The 22447-nt window shown below is 43.4% G+C and overlaps 1 protein-coding gene across 1 annotated transcript in view; it reads left to right on the forward strand.

Moving 5' to 3' along the window:
- capns1b (calpain, small subunit 1 b) overlaps window positions 1-21175 on the forward strand; it is a 34790-nt gene extending 13615 nt beyond the window's left edge. The window contains exons 5-11 of the mRNA XM_048522191.2: window positions 1781-1838; window positions 3450-3514; window positions 9083-9151; window positions 10719-10797; window positions 13443-13559; window positions 18240-18298; window positions 20469-21175. Coding sequence (XP_048378148.1) covers window positions 1781-1838; window positions 3450-3514; window positions 9083-9151; window positions 10719-10797; window positions 13443-13559; window positions 18240-18298; window positions 20469-20495 — 474 coding nt within the window. The 3' untranslated portion in view covers window positions 20496-21175. The remainder of the gene's footprint in view (window positions 1-1780; window positions 1839-3449; window positions 3515-9082; window positions 9152-10718; window positions 10798-13442; window positions 13560-18239; window positions 18299-20468) is intronic.
- The last annotated feature ends 1272 nt before the right edge of the window (window positions 21176-22447 follow it).

The raw sequence follows: 22447 nt of genomic DNA on the forward strand, positions 1-22447 counted from the left end.
TTTGCAATAAGTGTCAAAAGACCAATTATCACATGATTGTAGATCGCAGCATCTGACCACTGGAATACTTCCAAACAGAATTGCTGGGCCCTACTGGAAATTATTGGCCTGTATTTGTGTAGGTGCTTTAATTATGGCTTTGGTATGTGTGAACCAGCCTTTGCACTTGAACGGGCTTGGTATATACAGAGTCAAGCAACAATTCCACTTGCTGCTTTGGAAGACTCTGCCAGGCATTGTACATCAGGTTTGGTGGCATGTAACTTTGTTTCTCTGCTCCCTGCCCAAGGTAGAGCATGGCAGGGCTGCAGCTCTCACTACTTTGTCCAAGCGCAAGGAGTGGGTCCTGGCTTCTCCTGCCTCTGCTGGTGTTCTCCTCAGCTGCTGCAATAAGGCAACCTCTCCACCACTAGCCACAGATAAGAGTGATCTGTGTGTTACCAGGAAGAGGGAAACAAGTAAGAAATGTCCTCACCCAGGCATTGGAGACCCTGTGGAATTCTCTGCCGTGGAAAGAAGTTGAGGCCCAAACAATGAATGTTTTCAGGAAGGTGTCGGATACAGTCCTTAGGCTCAAGTGATGAAAAGGTATGGCAAGAAAGCAGAAACAGGCGACTGAGTTGGATGACCAGCCATGATCATGGTGAATGGCAGTACGGGCTCAAAGGCCTACTCCTGCTCCTATTTTCTGTTTCTACAAGTTTCTGAGGGTGAACTCCTGATCTTGTCACTTTGACAAGATTCACAATTTGTCATCAATTCTCAAGAGTTGGCTTGCCCGGAGAGCAGCCATGTGTTGCTGAGAGAGGGTTAATGTCTTCTGGTGTAGTCTGCTTCCACTTTCTGCCATGTTGGCTTCCTTCCCCCAATAATTTACAGTGAATTTCGAAAGCTCCCGTTTGCCCTCATGGCCCTAGTTCTTCATTCATTATTATCTCCAGGTACAGCATCGAGGTTTTGGCTTGGACTTGGCTGAGGGGAGAGGAAATGTCTCTCTGGGACTCTGCAAATCCAAGTATCTTGACAAAAATCTGTTTAGTGTTGGAGAAGAAGCTGTTGTTCTGCCCTTTGGCAATAGATGGCGTGTGGTGGTCAGCATTGACTGGTAGAGGAGCAGACTCTGTTGCTGTACAATTGAGGTTCAGCTGTCGAAGCAAGGTGAATTCAAATTAGCTCAGAAGCTGCTATTGATGTTTCAGTGCACGAAACCCACATACCCATTAGCTGAGAAATTACCGTGATCCATTTTTCAGTTTGTAATGACCTCACATTGACCATACAGAGCATTGGGGGGTGAAGAGAACAGTGAAACCCGTATAACATTAAAACCATGATGTATTGAGTTAAGAGAAATTCTTGCCACTTGATCCTTTTGTTGTTCTTGTGAAGTAATGGAATTTAAATTGTTCTTATTCACACAAGGGACATGGGTGTCTCTGGGTGTTGCCAGTATTTATTGCCCTTCCTGAGTTGCTCTGGAGGAGGTGATTAGTGAATTGTTTTCTTGAATAACTGCGGTCATTGTGCTGGACGTACACCCATTGGAGAGAGAATTCCAGAATTCTGACCCAGCCACCATGAAGGAACAGCAATACATTTCCAGGGTAGGATGGTGTGTGGCGTGGAGTGGAACTTGCAGGGCTCGGGTTCCAATGCATCTGCTACCCTCAACTTTTGGGTTGGTAGAGAAGGTGCTATCAGAGGAGCCTTAGTGAGTTGTTGAGTGATTCTGTTAGAATAAATGAGTGCTGTGGTCTAAGAGGGATTTGATTCTTTGCAGGACATGGAAGTGAGTCCCGTTGAGCTGAAGAACATTCTCAACAAGATTGTATGCAGACGTAAGTAGGAGTCTTTTTCATGGCCTTGACACTACATCTTCACATGCAATTATATTAAGTTGTATATGTTGGAAGCAGCAAAATCGAGTCTCAACTCTAGCCCAGAATTCCTTAATATCAAGAGCTGACACAAATCTAATCATCTTAGATTTAAGATGAACAATTTGATTTGTCATCAATTGTCATATGTCAAAGAGACGTCCAAATGTGTACCAGACAATTCTACTTTTTTACCACAGCTGCCCCTTCCTCCTGGACTTTAGAATAAGCAGAAGTACTTTCTCCCAATTTGTGCCCCTTTTAATACTGATCAAATGTCCATAAGCTAAACTCTCTATAATCCTGGAATGTCTGCGTCATAGCTTAACTCATGGAAGTCATTCCAGTAATTCTGCACAGCATTTTGATTAGCAGTTTTTGTTTTTAGGGGGTGTTAAGATCCAGATTAGGTGATAAGTTCCCCTTTTACCCTGTTTTTAGTTCATCCACAGTGACTCTGCTTCAAATCCAGGAGCTGCAGACCACATGGGCCTTTCTAAGGACGTGGGTCAAGTTTCACAAATGACATATATTTTAGGGAAAAAAATTGTTTGGCACTTTGGCTTCATGAATTACTCTTAGGCAGGGCTCTCAATTGCTGTATTTCCATACGTTTTTATTGTGAGGAATATTCTGTTAGTGTGATTTTTAGTTAGTGACAAGTCAGAATTATGATATTCAAAGAAAAGTCACTTGTAACAGTAGGGTTGGGGAGATTTGCAGGTTAGTGTGATTGGGAGATTCTATCAGAGATTCAGACCTTCCCAGGAAGGTTCGAGTTTAGTTGTCACTGATGAGTACATTGGTTGGTTAGGCATCAAACTCTGCTTTAGGAGGGCCAATTAACCCAGAAATGTTTCTAAAGATTCATTCACTGGATGTTGGTTTCCCTGGTTCTGCGTCAGTTCTGAGCTGCTCCTACGAACAGCTTTTGGTGTTAAGTACAAGTGAATTGTTAGACACTTAAGATGGCAGCTCAGAGTCCATTACACGTGCGCGTGTGCGTGTTCCCCTTGTTTCTCTAAGCTCTTGGGCGGTATAGAGTCAATTTATTCAGCGTCCCAAAATGGAGACTGTAGTATGTAGTGGACCCAAGTAGCAACAAGTTTTTAAACATGATGAAACTTCCCAGCGGGCTTCACAGTATTATTAAACAGCATGTGAAGTTGGGCAACAGAAGATGTTAGTTCAGATGATCAAAAACTTGGAGGAAAATGTTGGTTTTTAATAGTATGTTAAGAGGAAAGTGAGACAAAAGTGAAGAGATTTGGGCAGGAAATTCCTTACTGTGGAAGAACAGTATTTGAGTTCCCTTCCCTTTTTTTGAATAAAAATTTTTATTAGTTTTACTCATTTGTACGAAAGAAGATACCTTGGTAACTTTTAGCAATAGCAGTATTCAAAGCTACTGTGATAGCGTTTAATTTCGTACAATGTAGTCAGTGTTCGGAGATGTCAGTATTTGATCTGGCTAGGTCCCTGGTGGTTCCTCTCTTGGTTGGGGATCAGATTTATTTTTGGATGAGCGAGCTTTCCTGACTTTTCTGCTGATGTTTTATTCTCTTGTCACAGATTCCGATCTGAAGACTGATGGTTTCAGCTTGGAGTCTTGCCGCAGCATGGTTGCTGTCATGGATGTATCCTCCAGCAAAGGAACAAACTGATTATCAACCTTGGGTCAAAAGGGCTGATGGCTTTGGCTTTTTCCAACACTGCAGTTTTTAATTTGTTGCAGTGAACTATTCTACACTTCATCTCGGGCTTTTCTCGTTTAGTTGAGTTCTTGTTGCCCGGTCCTAGGAAGGTTATTGTTAAGCTGGATAGGGTTCAGAAATAAATTACCAGCATGTTGCCACGAATGGAGGTTTTGAGTTATATGGATAGGCTGGGACTTCTCTTCACTGTAGCATAGGAGGTTGAGGGGTGAACTTGGAGGTTTATAAAATCATGAGGGGTATAGATAAGGTGAATACCAGGTGCCTTTTCCCTAGGGTAGGAGAATTTCAAGACTGAGGCCTTATTTTTAAGGTTAGAGGAGAAAGATTTAAAGAAAAAAAGACATGGGAGAAATTTTTATTTTTAAAAAAGCAGTGGTGTGTATGTAGAATGAACTTACAGAAGAAGTGATGGATGTGCGTGTAGTTACAACATTTAAGGCTTTTGGAGAAATACATGTAAGAGAAATATTTGAAGGGGTATGGGCCAAGCATAAGCAGGTGTGACTAGTTTATTATTATGGTCATCATGGGCTGTTTGGACTGAAGGTCTGTTTCTATACTGTGTTACGCTGAGGAAATTGAGTTGGGGCTGGAGAATTGCATAAAACAAAATTCTCTCAGAAGTGTTCTTTTGTGGACAGTCAACAGTCAACCACATTGCTGTTGATCTGGAGCCACATGTAGGCCAGACCTGTTAAAGGCAGCAAATTCTGTTCCTCAAAGAACATTAGTGAGCCAGATGGGTTTTTACAACAATCAATACTTTCATGGTCACCATTACTGACATTAAGGACTTTGAAGCATTTTGGTCTCTTAAAGGGCTTGACAGGGTAGGTGCTAAGATGATGTTTCTCCTTTATGGGAGACCCTAGGATCAGAGAGTATAAAGGGGCACCAATTTAAGATTGAGAAAGTTTTTCTTCTGAGGGTCCAAGTATTGAATCTCTGTGCCACAGATAACTAAGGAGCTAGAGTCCTAGGGTATGTTTAAGGCTGAGGTGGATATAGATTGTTGACCATATGGGGAATTGAAGGTTATGAAAAAGCAGGAGAGGGGACATGAGGAATGCCAGATCAGCCATGATCCTATTGAATGGTCAAGCAGGTTCAAGGGCTGAATGGCCTACACCTTTTTTAATGGTCTTACCAAAACTTAGACTCTAAGTTGGGCCCAGTAAGGAATTTTTAAGTAGGATAAACCAAGGGCATGTGCTATCCTATGTGACGAATGTTATCCCTTCTCGTTCCCCTTGATGTTCCTGCAACCACAAACCTGGTTATTTTCTATTACACTATTGGCCTGCTTTGAGAAACCATATTTTCCTGATTCCATCCATCTTCATAATTGTAGCCACAGCAGCACCAACTGCTACCTGTATCCATACTCGCATCTTCATAATTGTAGCCACAGCAGCACCAACTGCTACCTGTATCCATACTCGCACCGAACCCCTTCACCCTTCAGCTTCAGTGCTTGTCAACTGATACTGAATCTCTATTAAGAGACACCCCTTCCTGTTCTTGCGCCGTTGGCCTCTGGTGTATCCCAAGGCTTTAGCTATTAGCGAGTGGTTGCTCCTACACAAGAACTATTACTTCCTCTCACTGACAACATCTGGAAACATGGTTCTCACATGCTCTGATGATACCTGACTGTCTCTCTCAAGCACCTCTCTGGAACAGTGCTAAATTATCCGATTGTTTATCTGATGCTCACTAATGGGCTCCTATAAAATATTGGTGTGAAGTTATTGAATTGAGTCTTCATTCCAAATTCCATTTCTCTTCTGGGAAATAGTCTAAGGCTGATTGACCTATTTAGCCCACAGACGATTAGCTTCTGCACAGACCTCAGGCAGCTGGTTTCAATCCCTAACATCCCTAACTGTTTGATCTGTGTTCATTTGCATCTGGAATCCCTATCCTTGAATTCGACACTTTTTCATGTTTTAATCTTTAAGTCATTGAAAACTCTGTCTCATGCCAACTGCTGTTCACCCATCATGTGCTTGCTGATGTATGCTAGTTCTCGGTATCGCAGTGCACCTCTCAAAGTTCTTATCCATGTTTTCATATCATTTCATGGCCTTGTCCCCCTCCCCGGTTTCTATTATACCCGCCAAGCCTAAACACCTTTATGAGATTAGCTCTTCTTCTAATTCTGGTCTCTTATAAAACAATAAAGAACAAAGAGCACAAGGACGGGCACCTCTGCCCACCAAGCCTGTGCTGACATGCGATGCCTTTTCTAAACTGAAGTCCTTTTGCTCTATACAGCCCGTATTCCTCTCTTCCCTGCCTATTCGTGTATCTGGCAAGATGCCTTTGAAACTTTGCTATTGAATTTGCCTCCGTCACCACTTCTGGCAGTGCATTCTAGGCACTTTCCACACTCTCTCTTTTTTAAAAAAAACTTGCACCTCACAACTGCATTAAACTTCCTATTTTTACTGTAAACCTATTTCGCTAATAATTGACATACTGCGCTGGGAAAAATCCTCCCACTATCAATGCATCTCATAATTTTTTAAACTTGTATTGGATCGTTGCTGTTCATGTGAAAGCAAGCCAAGCTTGTCCAACCTCTCCTTATGGTTAATACTGTCCAAACCAGGCAACATCCTGGTAAACCATTTTAGTTCAAACTTACTAATCAGGCCACCTACTACAAACAACAAAGGTCCCCGCACTGGTCCCTGCCGAACACCCCTGGTCACAGATCTCTGGTCAGAAAATCTTCCTTTAACTGCTACGCTTTCTTCTATGGCTGAGTCAGGTCTGTCATCCCATGTGATTTCACCTTTTGTACCTGCTTGTCATGAGGGACCTTGTCAAGGGCCTTGCTGAAATCCGTGTAGACAACATCTGCCTGTCCTCATCAATTATCATTGTCACTACCACAAAAAAACTCTTTCAAGTTTGAAAAACGCACCCTTCTCTGCAAATATCATGCTGACTATCGTTAATGAGTTCATATTTTTCCAAATGTGAGTAAATCCTGTCCCTAAGAATCTTCTCCAATAATTTCCTGACCATTGATATGACTCACCAGCCTGTAACTTCCTGGATTATCCCTGTTGCCCTTCTTAAACAAAGGAACACCATTAGTGATTCTCCGATTCTCTCTTGTGATTAAAGTGTCCAAAAGTTTTTGTCCGAGGCCTCAGCAATTTCTTCACCTGCCTCCCTCAGCATTCTGTGAGAGTTTCCATCAAGGACTTGTCTACCTTTTGCTTTTTAAAACACCACCACCCTTTTTTTTTCATGTTGACAAACACAGAACATCAATATACCCCTCCCGAGACTGTGTCCTTCTCCTTTGTGAATACCAATGCAAAGCATTTGTTAAGGACCTAACTCAAAAGCCTTCCTTCATTTCCATTGCTTAAATTTCCTCCTTTGTCCATGACTGATCTATCCTTCCCCAGCTTCCTTCCTGCTCCTCATATTCATGTAAAATGCTTTTGGGTTCTCCTTATTTCTGTTTGCTAATTTTCGTGGCCCCTTTTCTTCGTGTGTAATTCCTTGCTTGAGTTCTTTCCTGCTATCTTTTGTATTTTTTTTGAGGGCTCTGCCTGTATTTAGTTTTCTAAACATTATGGATGCCTCCTTTTTTCTTTCTGAAAATGTTCAAACTGTCTTGTTATCCAAGGTTCCTGATTCTTGCTATCCTTCTCCTTCATTCTCACAGGAACATGCTGGTCCTGAACGCTAACCAATGGGCCTTTTAAAGATTCCCACAAACTAGATGGGGACTTATCCTCAAATAGTTGCCCCAGGACAGAACAAGGAAGGTTAAGAGGTGACCTAATAGAGACATACAAGATGATCAGAGGATTAGATAGGGCGGACAGTGAGCACCTTTTTCCTCGGATGGAGATGGCTAACATGACGGGACGTAACTTTAAATTGAGGGTTGATAGATATAGGACAGATGTCAGAGGTATGCTCTTTACTCAGAGTAGTAAGAGCGTGGAATGCCGTGCCTGCAACAGTAGTAGATTTGCCAAGTTTAAGGGCATTTAAACGGTCATTGGATAAACATATGGATGATAATGGAATGGTATGGGTTAGATGGGCTTCAATTTGGTTTCACAGCTTGGCGCAACATCGAGGGTCGAAGGGCCTGTATTGCACAGTAGTGTTCTGTGTTCTATATTCCTCAGTTGCCATTTAATTTTTTTTTTGTAGTTAGCCTTCCTCCAATTTAAGACTTTCACCTGATGGTGCCTCTTACCCTGAAATAACTTAAGACTTACAGAACAGGTCACAGTTCTCAAAATGCTCACTGCTGAAACTTACAAAATGTGTGTTCCAAGACTTTAATTGTTCCACCACAGGTGGCTGTTCCTTCAGCTGCTCAGATCCTGAACTCTCAAATTCCCTCAGTCAACTTGTTCACCTCTCTAACACTGCTTCCCACCTTTTTAAAACAGTCTTCCTTAAAACCTGTCGGTTAAACTGTTAGTTATCTCTACAGATCTCCTTGTATGTCTCAATCTTCTGTTTTCATTAATAATGTGAAGCATCCCACAATGTTTCATGATGTTGAATGTGCTACAAGGGCAGACCTTGCTGCTGTTATAGGACTGTCCTCCCATTGCTCAGACCCCAGACTCAATCTGCTGTTCTAATCCTGTCCTAACACACCAAAGTCTAATCTCTTTATTGCTATTCTGCATATTGACCCATGTTCCAGTGATGCCTCATTTCAAGTGTTTACCTTCTATTCAATTCCTTTCATACTCCACCCTCCTTTTCTTGAATTCCATCCAAGCCCTACAACTGTCTGGGAACTCCTCCATTTCTGGCCAGTGGGTTTTAAATTCTGTCATCCTACCATTGACGGTTGTGTTGTCAGCTGCCTGAGTGCCCATTTCTGAAGATTCTTCCCTAAACATCTCTCGCTTCTCTCCTACTTTAAGACCTATAAATTTTGCCCAGTATCTCCTTATTTGACTTGGTGTCAGATAATTCTGAGGTGTTGAGAGATATTTATTACACTGAAGTTGCAGTGTTATTGCAGGCTGTGTATCACGACCTCTAGCTGCTGGGGCTGAATTGGAGTAGTTGTGATTGACATATCCACCTTTGCTGTGATCGGTTGCTCCCAGTCAATATCCTGTGTTTCCCCCTGTTGATTCCTCCAACAGTGAGGCATTGGACCCCATTCCAGAAGCATGTCTTTGCCTTTGTAAAAGAATGCTGCAGAAACCTGTCTCTTCAGCTGCTAGTTTTAGAGACTGTGTAGAAAGCACTGGGCTAATTTTTCTTTTTGAAAGTATGGATAGACCTGTGTTTCTTGCACCACAGCATTGGTTCAAAATGTACAGCAACTGCTTTAAGATGTCTGGTTATGAAAGAACATTTTTCGAAGTGGAGGCTTATTTTCATGTTGAAGTTCAGGAGAAATCCACATCTGTTTGGAGTCAGAGTATGTGAATGTTGAATTGAGTTTGTTACACTGCCTTAACCCACTGATTTCAGGCTGACAGCACTGGAAGACTGGGCTTTGAAGAATTTAAATATCTTTGGGATAAGATTAAGAAGTGGCAGGTATGCATGTCTCTAAGTTACTAAGCCTTGCTTTCGAACCCTAAGCTTCCCCTTAGAATGTATAGGACGCTGTATGTTCTACCAGCCCTCGCAACCCCATCCGTAGCCTATCCTGCCACCTTCTGTGCATGTATATTCCTGGGTCCTTCGCCCCCTGCATCCCTTTTAGAATTTCATGTTCCCTCCTCATTCTGCCAGCACCCCCATGAATTAGTTTCCACTTTTCTGCATTAAATTTCCATGTGACATTTTTCAAATTTTGTAATTAAGTTAGAGATTTTTTTAAAGCCACTGCAAGTTTCTGAAATGAAAAATTAACGTCACAATTATTAACCAAAAAAACCCATTTGAATGGAAGTCTGCCTTCTCCAGTTCACTGATCCAGCTGGCTGGTCTGGTATCAACCCCACGGATTCCAAATGTCTCAACACCTTTTTCCAACACACGTGTATCTGTCTTTCTCCTTTTCAACAGGTTTTGGATGGGAGGGGGTTGGGGAAAGCATGATGCAGATTTTCTCCTGAATGACCTCATCCTAAATTTAAGCTGTTCATCTTGTTCTGGGTGCTGTCATCAGAGGAAATGGTTTCTCTGAATTTCTTATCCAATATTTTAAACACCTTGATCGATGTCCCCTTTATCTATAATAAATTTATTTTTAATCAGACCTCTTCGAGGATGTTAGGACAAATGCCCAGGCAGGTAGGACTTTGAACTTGGACCTTCTGGTCCCTGCGATAGGAACACTACCGCTGCATCAGAAGAGGCCCCTTGTATTTGCCAGATGCAAAGGAAATACAGGCCTAATCTACAAACTATCTTGTAATTCCAGTTTTCTAACCTGATGTAATTCTAGCCAATCTGCACTCTGACCTTTCCCAGCTCAATATATTTACCCTCTGTGCAGTTCCCAGGTTGGAATGCACTGCTTGTAAAGAGCAACCCTGCTACAACAACCTCCTCAGAGACAATCATTGAAATTTGCTGCAGTGATACAATGCTCTCCATAGATCGCTGACATTCAGTCAAAGGTATAATAGCTCCATGAGCTAAGCTGAGCTGATCCTAGTCTGGGAAACCCGCCCTGATCCAATCACTAAGTCTGCATTTTCCAATGGCTAATCCATCTAGCCTGGACACTATGGGAAACTTAGCATGGCTAATCCACTTAACCTGCACCATCTTTGAACTGTGGGAGGAAACTGGAGCACCCTGATGAAATCCATGCAGACATGGGGAAAACGTACAAAGTCTGCACAGAATCGAACCTGGGACCCTGGCGCTTTGAGGCAGCAGTGCTGACTACTGAGCCAGGATGCCACTCGACAATAGCTGATACCTTTGGACTATTTTAGTGGGTGGAGGCTGATAGCTGTGTAACCACCTGTCGACCACTAACTGCCCATTGCCTCCTGGCAATTGATGGCGAGATGTGTGTATCCTCCATAGCTTTTCTATCTGAATTCGTGCACTTTCGTTGTAGATGTGCAGTCTGAGTCTGTGCCCCTGTTAGTCATTATGACCCACTGTGTGCTGTTTGAACTAATTATGTAATGCACCTCCACAGGCTGTCTACAAAAAGTTCGATGCTGACAAGTCAGGGACCATCAACAGCCAGGAGCTTCCTCTGGCTTTTGAAGCAGCAGGTAAGATATGTGATTGACTGACCTATAGCTGCACAGAGGGGGCTGTGGTGCCAAGGACACAACTGTTATAATGCAAGAGCCCATTCAGCCCATCAGTGCTGGTATTACGACAAAGCCGTTTTCAACACTCTCTGTAATGTGAATCTGATCAGAAATTCAGGAGACCCCACAGTGTGCTGAGATTGAAGGGCATGCTACCACATGAAAGGCATGAGATGACTAGTATGGACTTAAATTAAGGGAAGTCTGGATGAGCATATAAAGGATAAAGGAATTGTGGTTATGTGGATTTGGCAAGAGGAGATAACTAGAGTGGGAAGAAGCCTGTGTTGGGTATGAATGAATTAATTGATTTGTCTTTTGGTATTTTTTTTCCCCCCCATCGTTTTAATTTCAGCGATGTGGAGGTGCTGGTGTTGGACTGAGGTGGACGAGGTTAGAAGCCATAGGATATCAAGTTGTAGTCCAGCAGGTTTATTCGAAATCACAAGCTTTTGCAGCACTTCTCCTTCAACGGGTGAACTCACTTGAACTGATGAAGGAGTAGTTCTCCAAAAGCAAAAAGTTCTCCAAATGTGATTTCAAATAACCCTGTTGGATTACAACTTGGTGTCCTGTGGCTTCTGATTTAATTTCAACAATTATTGGTATTTCCTTTTTTTTCCCCTTAGCTCAAGAGCATCATTTGCTAGGCTAGCATTTGCTGCCCATCCCTAATTGCCCCTTGAATGTGATGTGGGGCTCTGAGGTGTAGGTAGACCCACAGTGCTGTTTGGAAGGCAGATCCAGGATTTTGACCCACTGACACTGAAGGAACAGCAGTGTATCTCCAAATGAGCATGGTCATGAGTTAGAAGGGAACTTGCGGGTGGAGCTGCTGCCATGTCTGCAGATCCTTGGTTTGAAGAAAGTACTGGGGAATTGGTAATCATTGATCAGCTCTTTCAAAGAACTGGCAGAGGCATAAAGAGCTGATCGACTGCAGCAAGATCATGAGCTGACCTTGGTATGTAGTTCCTCTACTGATCACTAGATGGGTCACCTTTGAACAGCGCCTGGTTTGCGGATTGCCTACAAAAAAAAACCCAAAAATGCTGCAGCCACTAAAATTTGAAGAGAATCTGGTCCAGAGCTGTGGGTGGCTGTACATGCTGTCTCTGATGCTCTTCACCCCCTTGCATACTTCTGTCACTATATAGGTTCTCAAACACAGCTCTCCAGGAAAATATGTAAGAGCTTTCTCTTCACATTTTCCTTCTGGACTGTTGTCTTCTCTTGCACGTGCACACAAATTCCCTCCAAACCCCAATCTTGATCTCTGTATGGGATACTCAGGAACTCTTGAGTGCTTGATCCCATCTGCTTCACTTCAGCCCAAATGCTAGGGTGGTGCTGTTCCATGTCTGATACAGTGCAGTACAGCTATTCCATGTTCTATGATAATTGGACCCTGCCTTCCTTCATAGTTATACAATATGGAAACAGACCTTCCGTTTGACTTGTTCAGACCAGCCAGACTTCCCAATCTGGCCTAGTTTCATTTGCCAGCATTTTGGCCCATATCCCTCCTAAACCCTTCCTATTTATATATCCATCCAATGGTGTAATTGTACCAGCCTCGACTGCCACCTCTGGCTGCTCATTCCATACATGCACCAACCTCTGTGTGAAAAAGTTACTTCTCTGGCCCCTTTTGTAAATCGTTCTCATCTCACCTTAAACCTGTGTTCTCCAGTTTTGAACTCCAGTCACCACCACCCTGAGAAAAAACCTTGGCTATTCACCCTATTCGTGTCTCTCATTTCGCAAATGTCTATCAGGTCACCCCTTAGCCTCCGACACTCCAGGAAAAAAAAATCCCCAGCCTATTCATTCCGTCACTCAAATAAAATTGCATTCAGTGTTCCTTCTGAATGTTCCCTTCAGGTGCTCTGCCCATATAAGATTTCTGTTGATTTTTTTGTCTAACTCTTGCTTCTGCTTTCCTATCTTTTTAACCAGACTTTCTTTCCCAGTTTTACAGTTGATAGAGCTTTCTTCCTATTCCTACCTTTTCACTTTGATTACATTCACTAGACCAATGCCCTGAATTACTCGCTGCACAGCAGAAAACCTTTATTTATTTTCCTTTACCTTCAGTTGCAAAACATGCACTTATCCAGTTGTTATTGTCTTTCTTGCACTTTTAATCCTTTGCTAATATCTTTAAATGGGGCCTTTGTTCAATATTTTCTGTATGCTTGAGACATTATCAAATGGGCAGTTCACCTCTGTTAACTGAAACATCTCAGTAGTATTTGAAACTCAAGACACTGAAATCACTCTGAGAGCATCCTATGCAATGAGCTTCAGATTGGCATTTATAATGAAATCCATAATAAAATAGCCATGAAGTCTTCCTATCACTGACTATTACAGCACCAAGTCTGCTCAGGCTGTCATGACAGTACCTTCCAACCTACCTGCAGGCTCCATCTAAAAAAGAGCAGACTCATGGGAAAATTCCCACATTTCTCTGAACCGGCCTCCAAATCTCATCCTATCCTGACCTGGAATTGCATTCCCATTCTTTTGTCACTGCCTGGTCGGATTTTGCTGGATTTTGACATTTAACCTTCTCTATTTCTGTGTCTCTCTGTCTGTAGGATATCCCCTGAATGATGAACTTTACCGATTGCTGTATCGCCGATATGCCAATGAATCTGGTGACATGGACTTTGACAACTACATTTCCTGCTTAGTCCGGTTGGATGCCATGCTCAGTAAGTGTTGTTCTGATGTCACCTATTCACTTGGCCAATCTGTTTGGAATCATTCCCGTGATGTTGTTATTGGGCTGTGCCAGGCAGCAATATTAAGGCATGTGCTATGTACGAAACTAGAAATAAAACTATAAGCTGAGTACAGTGCATACTTGTTCCCATAAAAATTGATATTGAGGGCTCAAAATAGAATGATGTGGAGATTCTGAAACTGACCCACAACACTCCAAGTCAGAACAGATGCAGCCAGCACCCCCCCGCCCCCAATTGGGTAGATGTAGGTATTCATTTGTCCGGGGATCCAAACCTACGGTCTCTTAAACATGAGACTGACTGACTAACTAGTAGAGATTGATGAATTTTGTAGAACCCCCTTTCACCCAGGGAGTGGTGAGCATGTGGAATTGGAGAACAGAGTGGTAGAAGTGAATTGCACAGGGAAGCTAGGTGATGTGATGGTGGACAAAAGAATAAAAGGTTATGATAATGAGGTGAGAGGAAAACTTTGGTGTAGAAGATGGGAGCTGCCTGTGGAGCAGAAACCATTTGGGCTGGATGGCAGTAAATTTGATAGCCCTATATAATGGGGTTCCTTTGCTTGGTCACTAGGTGTAAGGGTTCAGGCTGCAGTTCTGAGAGCTGGAAAACAGTGTGACAGATCCTGCATCCTGTTGCATTTAGCAGGAGCTGAGTGAGATTGAAATCAAAGATAATAAAATGTGAGGCTGGATGAACACAGCAGGCCAAGCAGCATCTCAGGAGCACAAAAGCTGACGTTTCGGGCCTAGACCCTTCATCAGAGAGGGGGATGGGGAGAGGGAACTGGAATAAATAGGGAGAGAGGGGGAGGCGGACCGAAGATGGAGAGTAAAGAAGATAGGTGGAGAGAGTGTATTTGGGGAGGTAGGGAGGGGATAGGTCAGTCCAGGGAAGACGGACAGGTCAAGGAGGTGGGATGAGGTTAGTAGGTAGATGGGGGTGCAGCTTGGGGTGGGAGGAAGGGATGGGTGAGAGGAAGAACCGGTTAGGGAGGCAGAGACAGGTTGGTTTTGGGATGCAGTGGGTGGGGGGGGGGGGGAGAGCTGGGCTGGTTGTGTGGTGCAGTGCGGGGAGGGGACGAACTGGGCTGGTTTAGGGATGCAGTAGGGGAAGGGGAGATTTTGAAACTGGTGAAGTCCATATTGACTAAGGGGGTGGCCATGGGCCCCAGCTATGCCTGCCTCTTTGTAGGTTACGTGGAACAGTCCCTCTTCCGCACCTACGCAGGCCCCAAACCCCACCTCTTCCTCCGGTACATTGATGACTGTATCGGCGCCGCCTCTTGCTCCCCAGAGGAGCTCGAACAGTTCATCCACTTCACCAACACCTTCCACCCCAACCTCCAGTTCACCTGGGCCATCTCCAACACATCCCTCACCTTCCTGGACCTCTGTCTCCAACTCAGGCAACCAGCTTGTAACTGATGTCCATTTCAAGCCCACCGACTCCCACAGCTACCTAGAATACACCTCCTCCCACCCACCCTCCTGCAAAAATTCCATCCCCTATTCCCAATTCCTCCGCCTCCGCCGCATCTGCTCCCACGATAAGACATTCCACTCCCGCACATCCCAGATGTCCAAGTTCTTTAAGGACCGCAACTTTCCCCCCACAGTGATCGAGAACGCCCTTGACCGCGTCTCCCGTATTTCCCGCAACACATCCCTCACACCCCCCCCCCCCCGCCCCCGCCACAACCACCCAAAGAGGATCCCCCTCGTTCTCACACACCACCCTACCAACCTCCGGATACAACGCATCATCCTCCGACACTTTCGCCACTTACAATCCGACCCCACCACCCAAGATATTTTTCCATCCCCACCCCTGTCTGCTTTCCGGAGAGACCACTCTCTCCATGACTCCCTTGTTCGCTCCACACTGCCCTCCAACCCCACCACACCCGGCACCTTCCCCTGCAACCGCAGGAAATGCTACACTTACCCACACACCTCCTCCCTCACCCCCATCCCAGGCCCCAAGATGACATTCCACATTAAGCAGAGGTTCACCTGCACATCTGCCAATGTGGTATACTGCATCCACTGTACCCGGTGCGGCTTCCTCTACATTGGGGAAACCAAGCGGAGGCTTGGAGACCGCTTTGCAGAACACCTCCGCTCAGTTCGCAACAAACAACTGCACCTCCCAGTCGCAAACCATTTCCACTCCCCCTCCCATTCTTTAGACGACATGTCCATCATGGGCCTCCTGCACTGCCACAATGATGCCACCCGAAGGTTGCAGGAACAGCAACTCATATTCCGCCTGGGAACCCTGCAGCCTAATGGTATCAATGTGGACTTCACCAGTTTCAAGATCTCCCCTTCCCCTACTGCATCCCAAAACCAGCCCAGTTCGTCCCCCCCCACTCCCACCCCCCCCCCCCCCCCCCCGCCCCACCACCACCACCACCCAGTTGACAGCAGAATTTCAGTTTCACATCTGGATCTAACTGACAGCATGTGATTAAAAAGACATTTTCCTGAACTGAGCTATGCTGCTTAATTGCCTCAGGCTGAAATTGAAACAATTTCTTTTGTGTAATTTGGAAAGAATTAACAAATGTTTAAAATCTGTAAATGGCAGCATCTGGCTACTCATTAGCTGTTTGGCCCTTTTTGTGTTTGTATTTTGAGAGAAGTTTCTAATTAGTTGAGTTGTGCCCCTCCCCACCCCACAATAATCTGCATCCCACAGTGGTTCTAGAAATAGTGAATGCATTGATGGTCATCTTCTAAGACTCTTTACTGGAACAGCTCCTGCAGATTCAAGGGTAGCTAATGTAACCAACAATTTAAAAATGCAGGTAGACAGAAAACAGGGCATTATAGACAGAATGTGATGTTGGTTGTGGAGAGGAAGACGTTAGAGTCTGTTATCAATGATTTTATAGCAGGGAACTTGGAAAACAGTGATAGAATCAGGTACAGTTAGCATAAACTTACAAAAGGGAAATCATACTTGAAGAATTCTGAGGACGTAACCAGTAGAGTTGAGCAGAAGGATGTGACTTAGATGAGGGAACTAAATGTAGTTGAACAGGGTGATTGGGCAAACAAATAGCAGATAGTGTAATGAGAGTAAATGAGAGGTTATCCACCTTGGTAGTAAAAATGGAAGGCAGATTATTATTTGAACAGCTGCAAATTGAGAGAGGGAAATGTTCAATCTGGGCTGGTCTTTCCTATGCACCATTCGCTGAAAGTAAGCACGCAGGTTCTGCAGGCAGTAAAGAAGGCAAGCTGCATGTTGGCTTTCAGAGCAAGAGGATTCAAGTGCAAGAACAACGATTACTTGCTATAATTATAGAGGACATTGGTGAGGTCACACCTGGAATATTGTATGTGGTTTTGGTCTCGTAATGAGAAAGGATGCCCTTATCATTGAGGAAGTGTAGCAAAGGTTCACTGAATTGATTTATGGCAAGACTGATGTATGAAGAGTGATCGAGTCGGTCGTGATTGTATTCACTGGGGTTTAGAAGAATGAGGGGATCACATAGAAACCTATAAAATTCTAACAGGACGAGACTAATTAGATGCAGGAAGGATGCCTCTGATAGTGGGAATTCCAGAGCCAAAGGTCATAGTTTAAGGATAAGGGGTAAACCTTTTAAGACTGATGAGAAATTACTTCACCTAGAGAGTAGAGGCTTGTGGAATTCATTAACACAGAATGTTTAAGGCCAAAACAGTGTGTTTCCAAGAAAGAGGCAGATGTAACTTGTGGCTGCCGGGGTGAAGGGTAAGATTATAGTATTGAGCTCAATGATCATATTGAATAGTGGAGCAGGGTCAAGGTTACTCCAGCCTTCTATGAAAACTGCTATTGAATCTGCCTCCACTGTCACTTCAGACAGTCTGCAATTATTGATTTAATTAAAGTACAATTCTTTGTCTATTTATTCCCCCTCTTCCTGCTTCCCTTACTCGATCACTTCACCCAAAAATTTCAGTCACCACATCTTTACATTGCAAAGTTTGCGAACAGCATCAATTATACTTGGGGTTCCAAGAAGGATCCTGCCATCCCAGGGATTAGTCTAATGAACCCTGGAGTTCTAATAATCATAATAATAATCAGAAACTTCTAAATGTCTGTCCACTGGCACTTGGTAATTAGAGAAAATAGGGACTTAAGTTGATTCAGAGCTCTGCTTGTTGGTGTCATGATTCACACAAAGTCCAATTTGCCTATCAATCTCTGCTCTTCCTGACAGATATCATAAAGTTTTTAAAAAAGTGTCCTTTTTAAATCCTTCTGCAATATCCGTACCCCCATCCTGTATCTCAAGCCTCCAACAGATCAGCAAACAAGTTTTTTGCTTTTTTCCAGTTCTAGCCTCTTGTATATTCCTCCCTTTTTTTGCTGGTCATGCCTCTAGCTGTTTAGACTAACGTTTTGGGAACTTCCTTACTCAACATCTTCCCTTTCCAGATAATCTTTTTAAAACTCTTTCACCTGGACTAAACTTTTGGCCATCTGCCCTAACAATTTCCTTATGTGACTCCCTGTATAATGGTTTATAACAGTTCCTGTGAGGTGACAGTTTTTCTACATTTTAAAGAAGCTACACAAATGCAAGTCACTGCTGGTCAGAGCTGGTTAACCATCACATGTTTTCTTTTTCACTTGCAGGATCATTCAAAGCTTTGGATAAAGACAACAATGGCTCCATCAAAGTCAACATAGTGGAGGTAGGATCATATCCCTAGTCGTATTACCACTTAGAGGTTTTGTCAGCCAAACTTCTTCATCTTTCAAGACAGATGTATGGCACAAAAACAGACCCTTCTGCTCAACTTGGCCATGCCACTCTGGACTTTACTTAATCCAACAACTAATCGGAAAAATACAGAGGATCAAATTTTCAACGAAAGAATTAATTGTTTTGGGGGACTTCATGCTCAAAATGAGATAGTAATAGAGTAATGGACAAAGAGCACAGTGGAAGTGTATTGCTATGGAACAATGAGGAAGGAGGTAATGCGTAGTTTGACCCTTGAGAATGAGATGGGCCAAGTGCCAGTGGACAGAAATTTAGAAGATTCTGATTATTATTATGATTATTAGAACTCCAGGGTTCATTAGACTAATCTCTGGGATGGCAGGATCCTTCTTTGAGGCGAGATTAAAGAAATTGGGTATGTGGTCTCTGGGATTTTGAAGAATTTTAGGTGATCTCGTTGGGGAAACTTGCAAAATTCTTGCTGGACATTACAAGGTGGATGTAGATGGGATGTTCTCCCTGGTTGGTGACTGTAAAATCAGAGGGATAAGCTCAGGATAAGGGGTAGGCCAGTTAAGACTGTGGTGGAGGGAAAAAAGAGGAATTTTTTTGCTGGTGGTAAATCTTTGGAATTCTCTACCCCAGAGGGCTGTGGAAGATTAATCATTAAGCATGTCTAAAACAGAGATTAATAGATTAGATTTCTGGAGATTAATAGCAGTAAAGGGCATGGAGGTTCAGGAGAGTGGTATTGAGGAAATGATCTGGAATGGCGAGGCAGGCTTGATGGGCTGAATGGCCTACTTGTGCTCCTAAAAGGAACAGTTGAGAGTGAAAATCATTGAGATGGCACCAGCATCTGTGGGGTCAGAATGGATTGTGATCACAACAAGTTGTGATCAGAGTTGGCCCGTAACACAACTCCCTTCTAAAGAGGAGGCTATTGAGGTGCAGTTTTGCAAAGGGCACGGAGAGAAATGGCAAACAAATGTGGAGCTTCATGTGTGATAAAATAGGATAGAATGGGTAGACGACACAGAAGAAGCAGCAAATGATGACCGGTAAATAGTTGAGGATAGGATTGCATCTAGACAGAGTGTGCGTGATCATGGCCAAATGTTGAGGGGGTTGGATTAGAAATCCTTTGGGTGTACCCCTGTGTAGGCTCGAATCCTGCCGACTACAGTTCGTGCTCTTGTTGGCTCCATTAGCAACTTAAATGTGCCCTTTGCCGGACCACTTATTTTGAAAGGTTCTGGTGGTTCAGTGGTAGAGTCCCTACATCTAAGCTAGGAGACCGTGGCTCAAATTCCACCTGTTCCAGAGTTGTGTACAAATATTTCTGAACAGGCTGATTTTAAAAATGTTGTGAATTTAGACAGGGAAATTCTGAGGAAATTGAACAAAGCTGTTGGACACCTTTGGCTGCTCTTTGAGAAGAAAGGGGCTTTGTCTTTTGTCAGTTAGATGGAGAATGATCCTTCAGGGATGGAAGCGAGTTACTTTTTATTTTGCAAATTTTGTTTTCTGTATGTGGGGAAAAGCTGGGACTTAGCTCTAATCGCTCTACCACCATGGTTAGCAGCTGTGAGGGGCCCTTCAGACACTTCAGATGACAGGTTGAGTGTTAGTCACCTGGGTGTGGAATGGACGTTGCACAACTGGTTTCACTCGCAGATGTGCCTAATCTTGTCCTTTTAAAGGTCACACCCATTGTACTGTTACAGCAGGTTCTGTCATAGAATCAGGCCATTTGGCCCATCAAGTCCACTCTGAAACTCTGAAGAGCATCCCATTCAGACACCACCACCCCCCCCCCCCCCCCCCCCCCCCCACTATACCCATAAACCTGCATTTCCTATGACCTATCCACCTAGCCTGCTGTTGTCTGGTTCCTATGTGAACAGGTTGCAGACAACTCTGACCAGAATGTTATGGATGAATTTGCTCAGGTGTCCCACGATACCAAAGCAGTCAAATCAGTATGAGCACAGTCAATACTAAAGCAAAATGTTCCCACTTTATTAGGAACAAAATTACAATAATTTTTAATACAAACATACTGATTATAGTAAAGTAGGTGTTGCTGTTGTAAAATAAAAAAGATGGCTAATGACTTTGTCCATTTTCTGTTCTAGTGGCTACAACTCACCATGTATTCCTAAAGCACCAGCCTCTGGATCAGCTCATCAAAGAAAACTCAAGATCTCCTCATCACTACTTATCTACCAGAGCAATAGCCCTTAGCTTGGCAGAGTGGGAGGGGGGTGGGGGAAGGTGTGAAAATATATTTTTCTGCATGTAGGCTTTTCATTGTTCGATGATCTCTGCAAACAACAGCTTGTTGGAAGCATTGTGTTTAATCTTGACCATTCCAAAATTCCACACTGTTTGTTCTGAATAATTGAGATTGCCAAAATCAAGGAAAAGATAATGTTTGAAAGAAAGGTCTTCCTGAGAAAGAGCTTTGGAAATGGGAGATTAAATGAATAGGGAATGCTGGTCAGGTCAATATCAGTGACTATTGACACGTCTACCCCTTCCACAGAGGCTTGTTGATGCATTTTTTTTCTCTCTCGTGAATTTCCTGCCTGTGATTTCCAGCAACTGCAGTTTTTTCCTTTTATTTTCGTTTGAATCTGTTGCCCTCCAATATTCCTGTGTGCTTGTGCCTGAAAGACTCTGCCATTGACAAATGCAATTTTTAAAACGATTTTAAAGGTCACAGACCCATATGAAACTGTAGTTTTAAGATTTATTCACATTCTCGAGTACTTGTTCTCCTTGTTTTTTGTGGAGAAGCCAAACGTGAAACATCCCTCATTGAGTGTGGGGTGTGGGGTGTGGGGTGTGGGGTGTGGGGTGTGGGGTGTGGGGTGTGGGGTGTGGGGTGTGGGGTGGTGGGGCGATGTTGTATGCCAAGGAGCATTTAATGAAGAGCACACGTTTTTGAAATCAGTTCTGTCCGCCAGTAACTGGAGCTTTGGAAAGGTCAACCTGCTACTTTTTTTTTGCAATGTTGTGCTTTGTACTTTGCGAGGTATTACACAGATGCTTTTTAAGTGCTGTTGTGTACAGGAACCTGATCTACTGAATGCTGTCACCTGTCTGAATGCTCTTTTGATCTTGCTGCTTTATGTCCAATGTACAAACAACTTTTTTTATAATGCCTTGTGGCCAATGCCCATATCTCACCCTGAGGATTCACTGCAGCTTCTCCCTCTGCACAGAACAAAAGTCCCTGCAAGCGACTTGTGCCAATGGTCCAAAAATTGGAATTTTGGAAATGCAATGTGGTGAAGAGGTGTCTGAGCCTCTGAAATGAATAATGAATAATCCTTCAAATGAACAAGGACCCACTCACTGATCATCACTCATTTTGAACCAGAATGCTGATTGATTGTCAAATCTGTGGTGGCTTGCTCTTGAGCAATATAGTCAGCCTGGTCAGTTGCTTTCACTTTGTGTAGCTGAGATACAATTGTCCAGTATTGATGAGATCATGCTCTTCTGTTAACCTCACCCAAATGAGAAGTTTTTTTTTATTACCCCATGTGAAAATCTATATTCTGTCTCCACTTAACATTCTCAATTCCCAAATTTGTCTGGAAGTAATAAGCCAATTCTTTGTCTTGCCTTTTTTTTGAGGTTGTTCAACATATTAAGTATTTGACACATGATTAATTACAGAAATGAGCTGTGCTTTTTCTCACCAACATTTGTGACTAGTTAACTGTGTGGAATAGTTGTTTAGTTACCTGGACCTGGAACATTGCCGCAGTGTGGGACTCCGATAGGGAAGGCTGAGAACTGCTGGAGCCCAACCCATTAAAGATGAATCAAATCTGCAGTTTTTTTTGAAGTGGGAACATCAAGTCCCAGTTCCTGTCTTTCCAAAATCTCTTAATATGACAGACCCTCAATTCTTTCAATGCTGATGTCTTGTAGGATATTGTGTGTCCATTGTATCTACCACAGTGTAACAGACAGCAGAGAGACAGGTGGGGTGAATAAATGGTTTTGATTTTGCTAACCTGCTCTTTGTGATGTTAACCTGCTCCTATTTTTTTTCTCTCACTTCTGCAGCCAGAATCTGAGATTTTTAATAAAAGGAAAT

This window comes from Stegostoma tigrinum, chromosome 39, assembly GCF_030684315.1.
Source record: "Stegostoma tigrinum isolate sSteTig4 chromosome 39, sSteTig4.hap1, whole genome shotgun sequence".
NCBI lineage: Eukaryota > Metazoa > Chordata > Chondrichthyes > Orectolobiformes > Stegostomatidae > Stegostoma > Stegostoma tigrinum.